The sequence below is a fragment of the Osmerus mordax genome, chromosome 3 (genome assembly GCF_038355195.1).
Source record: "Osmerus mordax isolate fOsmMor3 chromosome 3, fOsmMor3.pri, whole genome shotgun sequence".
NCBI lineage: Eukaryota > Metazoa > Chordata > Actinopteri > Osmeriformes > Osmeridae > Osmerus > Osmerus mordax.
In genome coordinates this window covers 2,633,577-2,641,431 of record NC_090052.1, presented here as the reverse complement: position 1 = coordinate 2,641,431, position 7,855 = coordinate 2,633,577, and the positions used below count along the sequence as shown (strand labels likewise).

At 47.8% G+C, this 7,855-nt stretch overlaps 1 protein-coding gene across 1 annotated transcript in view; it reads right to left on the bottom strand.

The window, feature by feature from the left end:
* Positions 1-295: 295 nt before the first annotated feature.
* Positions 296-7,855, bottom strand: part of hdac5 (histone deacetylase 5) — a 13,375-nt gene continuing 5,815 nt past the window's right edge. Inside the window, 7 exon segments of the mRNA XM_067231443.1 lie at positions 296-4,755; positions 4,895-5,060; positions 5,150-5,234; positions 5,859-5,992; positions 6,516-6,634; positions 7,093-7,190; positions 7,557-7,676. Of these exon segments, the coding sequence (XP_067087544.1) occupies positions 4,716-4,755; positions 4,895-5,060; positions 5,150-5,234; positions 5,859-5,992; positions 6,516-6,634; positions 7,093-7,190; positions 7,557-7,676 (762 nt within the window). The 3' untranslated portion in view covers positions 296-4,715.

Below are 7,855 nucleotides of genomic sequence, written 5' to 3'. Positions count from 1 at the left end.
CAAACGCACCAAATGTTTGTTTGTTCGGTGATTAAAGTGATTATGATTATGATGACCATAATTACACAGGGAGAACGTTCGACCTCTGAACTCTTCTGCTATGTTTTCACCATCTGACTTGGTGGGACTTCCGTCATCCTAAATTTGGGTTTGAGCTCCACCAAAGCCACTTCCACAACTCCAACATCTGTTCATGGAGAGAGGCATATCTGTATTTATATCTTCTAAAGCCGTTCTTTAGTTTTATGCACGCAGCTTCCAAGCAACACTGGGAAAGATTCACACCGTCGCTCTGTAGCGCCTCTTTGTACTGGAGCAGTGAATCGCTTTATTGAGTTTCAGACAATTTAAACAACAGGCCCACTTTTAAAAAAACAACAAAAAAAACAAGAGAAAGAAAAAATAGGTGCATGTCACAACATTACAATGAGATAAAAAAGGGATATATATATATTTTTAAATGTACACAAAACCTGAAATAAAACAGTAATTATTAGACTGAAGATTCCCTTTTAAGATCCTTACTGCACTCGCACTGTTACCCACTGAGTGGAATTGTGCACAATGCAATTCATGAAAAGAATTAAAGAAAAGAGATAATTCAAAGGGACAGCGATTATCATCAATAATAGTCACAGTAATAGATTGCTCAAATAGCGTGTATTGCACATGTGTACACATATATGCATTTATATACACGTGAGTAGCAATTAGTATAAACATTTGTATTGTCGCAAGAGGAAAGCATTTGAAAGAAGAACACATGAAATTAAGGAATGTGCTTTGATCAATTCATAATGTCTGCATTTAATTATGACCAGAAGAGAGAGAAAGCATATATTCAAAATATAAGGTAAAAGACGGTCACATATATTCAAACATCCAGCCACAGAAAGTGAAGATTAAAACACCAGTTCAGTGGAGGAGACACAATGTTAAGAGACATACTTCTCTTTCCAACGTCAAAAAAATATACAATTACTCTTTGAACCTCGACGATCATAGGTCACTACATATACACAACGTATGAAATATCAATAAATATACATTATTTACTGAATAGCAAAATAGTGTGTGGCAGCAACAATAAAGCTATATCTTCAATGGTGAATAAGTCAATATCCTTTAGACACACACACACACACACACACGCGCACACACACACGCACACCTGGATGTATTCCAGTATCTGTTGAATACAATAACAAAAAGAATTCTGCAAGGCCCTATTAGAATGGTTGCCACTCGTAGCAGTTGTATCACAGGCGACTGATCCCAAAACATTCCTTTACTAAAAGTAGTCGCCATCTTTTTGTCTTTTTTGTTGTTGTTGCCACCCAACATCACCCCAAGAAACCGATGTGACCCCTAGTGACCCTCGCACCATTCTATAACCTGCGAGGCGGACTGTAGATCGGAGCCTGGTCAATCAATCAATCAATCAATCAATCAAAAAATAGCAGAATTCTGCCAAACCCACGCCACCAGACACAGGACAGTCAGTAACCATTAGAGCCCATACCATGCCATTCATACACAGTGGAGAGACACGACTATGAGCAGGAACCACACGGTGAGTGACAGAACGAAACAAGGTCACAAAAGTCCCTGTAGTGAATGCTCCACTCAGAGACACAAACCCACACACGAGCGAAGGAGAACCCTCTCTGTGTACAGTATAGAACATGCCAGAACAGTCCCCCCCCCCCCCCCCCCCCCAACTCCACGAGACAACAAAGCATTTGGCTCAGATCATTTAAGTAAAAACAAAAAACGTGTTTAAAGTTCTGTGAAACAGCCAAATACAATGTCTGTTCTGCGGTGGTTACCTCACCGGGCTCTGTGCTTCTGACCGGGGAAAGACTGCCCCACTGGAAACCAACACAAACCAACACAAACAAACGGCCACACAACTGTTGGTACATCAGCGGATCGTATGAAGGGGGTTCGAGTAAGATAAAGTGTTTTTTTCGTAAGGAGAATTACAGGGACGCGGAGCAATGTATCCTTCTCAAACGGACCTTTGCCTTTACAAGTATGTAGTGAAAGTGCAATTTACAGTCTTGTGACGTTGGGGATCGTAAGGGCCTGGAGAAGGAGGACAGATAGCCAGCTAGGAGACGGGACAGTGACAGTATTGTTACTGTCGACGCTTGTCAGACACAAACCCAGTAGTTAGATGCTGAGAGTTAGTCTACGTCTGTATGGCTTGAGATTGAACAGAGGCAAACATGCCAGGCAGACTTTTATGATGCACCACGATCTGGTGTTCCATACAGTAAATGAAACGTAATTAGTGTCCTTCACAAGGTTACCTTATACGATCTGAGAGTAATCCCCCCCGTGCTTCTCAGAGGTGTCAACGGCAACGGCCTCAGTGAGACCACGTCACAAACATTTCGTCAGTGTCCTCAATGCTGACCAATCAGGGCAAGTCGGCGGCGGTCAGTTTAGCGACCTCACACCGAGCGTGTTGACTGAAGACGCGGCGTCCAGCCGTGGCTTGTTGGGATATTGCAGTGTCTAAGGTGGGTGCTCTTTTCTGGCTGTGTCATATTCCGTACGTCCCCCGCCCCTTTAACCTCCCCAATCGCCGAGCAAGTCTTGACTGACAGTTACGAGAAAAAAACCCGACATCAAGTCCGCCCGCTCACCGGAAACAAACAAACCATCACCTGTTGGGGCGGGCGAGAAACGAGACGTATCAAGATGTCAAGTGGAGAACAGGACCACGATGTGCTTAGTTAGGCGCCTTTTACTTGAAACCTCAGTTTTTCTTCTCTCAAATATAATATTCAAATCCAATTTGATTGGATTAACACTGTAATATTTAAGTATCATATATATATATTATTCTGTTTTTGTATGTTTTTTTAATAAAAAAAAAGGAAGAAAAAAGCTCATTTTAAAAAGTGACCTTTGACCTTTTTCAGTCTGTCCTCCAGCAACCAATGGAGAACGGCAGAGTAGAAGGATGTGTGGCTGAACAGGAAACAGTATTTACAGATGACAGCGTGTGACATAGCAATAAAAGTAGTTGGTCTTCGTAGCGTTTCCCCCAAAAATTCGGGTCTCAATCCCGCAAACGGCTGCAATGTGCCTGGGATGAATGAGGGACACGGGCCCCAAGGACTCCAGAGGGGTGAGTTCCAGACCTCTGCACGTGTGACCACGCGTTCAGACAGGAAGGAAGCAGAACATGACGAGAGAGAGAGAGAGACACACACAGTAGGAGGTGTAGAAGCATGTGCTTCTGCTGTAGATGGCTAAAACAGTGCGCGCTCTGGAGAAAATTAAGGCATTTTCAAATAAACAAACGTAAGGATAACGAGTGTGTAGGTTTGTCTGTTCGTCTGCGTCCTTGCAGGTGGTCGTGAATTCATTTGGGGGTTTTCGTATATAGAGAAGGCACCGAGATCTTCGAAATAAAAACGTCTCCCTCCCGAGAGAGAGAGAGAGAGAGAGAGAGAGAGAGAGAGAGAGAGAGAGGGAGAGAGACCACACGGCCCGCAGGAATACACAGTCCCAGCCCCCGGTCGACACAGTTCTTCCTCGTCCAGTCCACGGGGGCTATCGCACCAGGCCTGCGACCGCGTTTGACAGACCCCAGGCCGCCCCTGTCCCAGAGGAGGAGAGGAGCCCTCTGGGTCGCCCGTGTACACAGAGGAGGAGAGGAGCCCTCTGGGTCGCCCCTGTCCCGTGTACACAGAGGAGAGGAGCCCTCTGGGTCGCCCCTGTCCCGTGTACACAGAGGAGAGGAGCACTCTGGGTCGCCCCTGTCCCGTGTACACAGAGGAGAGGAGCGAGAGAGAGACACGGCTTGAGTACCGGTGGAGAGATTTTCTCTCGTCAACTCCGTCAGTCCCCGCGGTAGAATTCCCCAGCCCCACCTCCAAAATCAACCACTGCAATCTCCTGCCCACAGCCAAAGGAATATACAGTATAAATATACATATATATATATATATATTTGCATATATATATACCCATATATTTATATGCAAAATATGTGTATATAGCACACACATAAAGCCACATATATACGTTAAACATATATCATACACATATATGTTTGTGTGCTTCCTTTTACATGTTATTTGAACAGACACGTAGAAATACCGAAATGCAAGACACAGCAAAGGGACAATAGGGGCGGTCCGGGTGACAGAGCGCCGATCTGCAGATATAAACCCCGCCCGTTCCCCTGCAGGGGACGGCCCGTCCAACACAGTGTGCGAGGCGGGGAAGTGCGTGAGGGAGCTCTTGTGTTTGTTTTCGAAATCCTTTTTGCTGCTTGATGGCTTTTTTGGGAGTTTGCGTCCTGAAAAGTACAAAGTGTCACGGGAGATGTAGAAATCCGCTACGCCCGCTCAGTTTCCGAGGAATACAAAAAAAAAAGAAGATGAAGGAGAAGAAGAAAAGACGGGCTCGTCCGAAACAGGTTTCGCCTCTCGACGGCGTGTCCCCCCTCGGCCGATCGCAAACGTCCGCCCGCGTTGGACCCCGGAGGACTGGGTGTCCTCTGTCCCTCCACACGCGCGCGTGCGCCTGGCACACTCACCACCCACAGGCTGACGTTCATGCAGCCCGGATAGACGGAGGGAAATGAAGGGTGGAGAGGAGGAAGGCTGGAAGGGGGAGAGGTGACTGTAGGAGACTTGGTGCCGGAGGTGGAGGAGAGACCAAAGTTTCTCCCGGCTGCTGTCGCTTGCGTCCTACAACACGGGCTCCTCCTCCATCGGCTCCTCTGTGGACCTGGGGTAAACAGGAAATGACATCGTTACCCTCTGTGACATCGTTACCCTCTGTGACATCATGTCCCGACGGCCCTGAGTGCGAAACCGCGTTTGTTTCGGACGGATTGGAAGTATATCCTGGCCTGGCCCCTCCATACCTGCTGGTCTCTGTGGCAACGTTGTCGGCGGCTGGCTGTTCCGTATCCACGGTGAGGGAGGCCATGGCGGTGACGGTGTCAGCCTCGTCCTTCTCCCTCCGCTGGGCGTCCAGTAGGGACTGGCCTACGGTGGGGGCCAATCTCTGGACACAGCCCCAGTGTTTACCTGGACCAGAGAGGAAGAGGACATAAACACCCATGCCGCCTCTCCTGGAGTACAGCGTGTGTGCGTGTGTGTGTGTGTGAGAGACTCACTCTGGATCTCTATAACCCTCTCCAGAGAGGCGGAGGCTTTGGGACAGGGCTTCTGTTGCAGGACAGCCGGGGGTACTGGGTCCAGCTGAAGGAAGCAGAGGAGGAGGGGAGAGAGGTCTGTTATGACCCAGGAGTGGGGTGTGTTTTGACCCAGGAGTGGGGTGTGTTTTGACCCAGGAGTGGGGTGTGTTATGACCCAGGAGTGGGGTGTGTTATGACCCAGGAGTGGGGTGTGTTTTGACCCAGGAGTGGGGTGTGTTATGACCCAGGAGTGGGGTGTGTTATGACCCAGGAGTGGGGTGTGTTTTGACCCAGGAGTGGGGTGTGTTATGACCCAGGAGTGGGGTGTGTTTTGACCCAGGAGTGGGGTGTGTTATGACCCAGGAGTGGGGTGTGTTTTGACCCTAGAGAGGGGTGTGTAGGACGGTTACATGGAAATATAAATGTAATTATAAAAATTAAAAAGATTAAATTGTATTTAAATACAATTTTATATACACACCCCACGTGTACCTACAGAGAACTTATTTAAATATAAAATAATAATAATTTAAAATAAATAAAGGTTATATAAAATAATTAAATTCAATGGTATAATATTTAATTAAAAAATTTAAAAAAATGATATGAATTAATAAAGATAGTGTGGTGTGATGAGACCCTTCCCAGCATGCAGCAGTGACTGTAAGAGCATCGCCGGGGGCCGTACCTCGTCACCCAGCAGCGCGGCCACGCACGACTCGGACGCGTCGCAGATGGCGGTGAGGTCGTGACCCCCCTCCAGGGCCAGCACCACGCGCCCGCCCGCCAGCTTCATCAGCTGCTTGGTCAGGTGACCGAAACCTGGGCAGGGGCGGCAGAGCAGGCGGTCAATACGGCCGTTCGATACGACCATCGATAGCCGGCAAGATCAACAGCAAGTCATGTGTGTTACAGTTAAACTCGGGATCTATGAAAACCAGCCCATGAACGTGTCAGCTTTGTGTCACCTTTGGGCCGACTATAAAAACCTTTACTTTTCAATGAATCCTTCCATTGACAGTTAGTGTAGTGCTACCATACTCCAGGTGGGGGCAGTAGCGTAACACAGATGGGGTGTGGGTTAGACACACTGGCTCAAAGTAAAAAGGCAAGGAAGAAACCGCTCTATCAAATCAAACGAAGGGCAGAGCGGAATCTGGCGCTGTGAAAACAGGCCGTTTCTGACCAGAGACAGAGAGAGAGAGACAGAGAGAGACAGAGAGACAGAGAGAGAGAGACAGAGAGAGAGAGGCAGAGAGAGAGACAGAGAGAGAGACAGAGAGAGAGAGACAGAGAGAGAGAGACAGAGAGAGAGAGACAGAAAGATCCAGAAGGTCCCACTCACACTTGGCAGTGACGTTGTATCCCCCCAGCGGAGACTGGTGTCCCTCCACGGCATCGAACCCGGCGGACACTAGGACCACGTCGGGGGAGAACTCGTTGGCTATGGGCATCACCACCGTCCTGGGGTAAGGGGAGATTCTGGTTTGAAAAGATCTACACATTGCAGTCTTAAAAGATCTACACATTGCAGAGTCTTAAAAGATCTACACATTGCAGAGTCTTAAAAGATCTACACATTGCAGAGTCTTAAAAGATCTACACATTGCAGAGTCTTAAAAGATCTACACATTGCAGAGTCTTAAAAGATCTACACATTGCAGAGTCTTAAAAGCCGCACAGGAGCGCAGGTTTGGTTTTCTAACGTGGATGGGACAGCTTTTTTTGGAACCGTGGAAGAGGCCGTTAAATATTATTTTCTTCATAAAAAGTGGGGAAACAAATGGACTGGTTTTCATACATAATTCAACCTTTGCCCCTGGAGCAGGGTTAGCCTGTGTAGATGTTGAAGGCTTTTGGAGTTGAGTTGGAGTCTGTTTACCTGAATGCTATGATGTACTCTGCGGTTGGAGTCTGTTTACCTGAATGCTGTGAGGTACTCTGCGTCGCCCATGGGCGGGTCCACCCCTCCTGTCCAGGCGATGTTGACGTTAAAGCCCATGCCTGGACCAGCCCCCACCTGGACACCAGATCACACAGGAACACACTTACTCATCTCTGACTGCCCGACACATGAGGATTCAGGCTCATGCTTTGGGTATGAACTTTGACAGAGAGAGAGACATACACACAGGAAAAAAGACAGACACACAGGAAGAGAACCAGACAGACAGACATGAAGAGAGACAGGCAGACAGGAAGAGAGACAAGCAGACAGACAGACAGGAAGAGAGACAAGCAGACAGACAGACAGGAAGAGAACCAGGCAGACAGACAGACAGACATGAAGAGAGACAGGAAGAGACAGGCAGACAGACAGACAGACAGGAAGAGAGACAGACAGACAGGCAGACAGGAAGAGAGACAGACAGACAGGCAGACAGACCTCCTCAGGTGCTCCACTGCCAGGGAAGAAGTTCCCGTCGTCGTAGCGATGCAGGGATATGTAAAGCACGTTGGGGTCGTTATAGAAGGCCTGCTGTGTCCCGTTGCCATGGTGAATGTCCTGGAGGGGTGAAGACAGAGCATTCGATGAGAGTAGGATTCTAACGTTCTAAAATACAGTAAGTCAAAGTGATCCAGTTCCTAGGACATAAGACTAGCTGTCTAAATGGAGGGAGGGATGGATGGAGGAGTGGAGGGATTCATTGATGGAGGGATAGTGTGATGGATGAAGAACGGGAT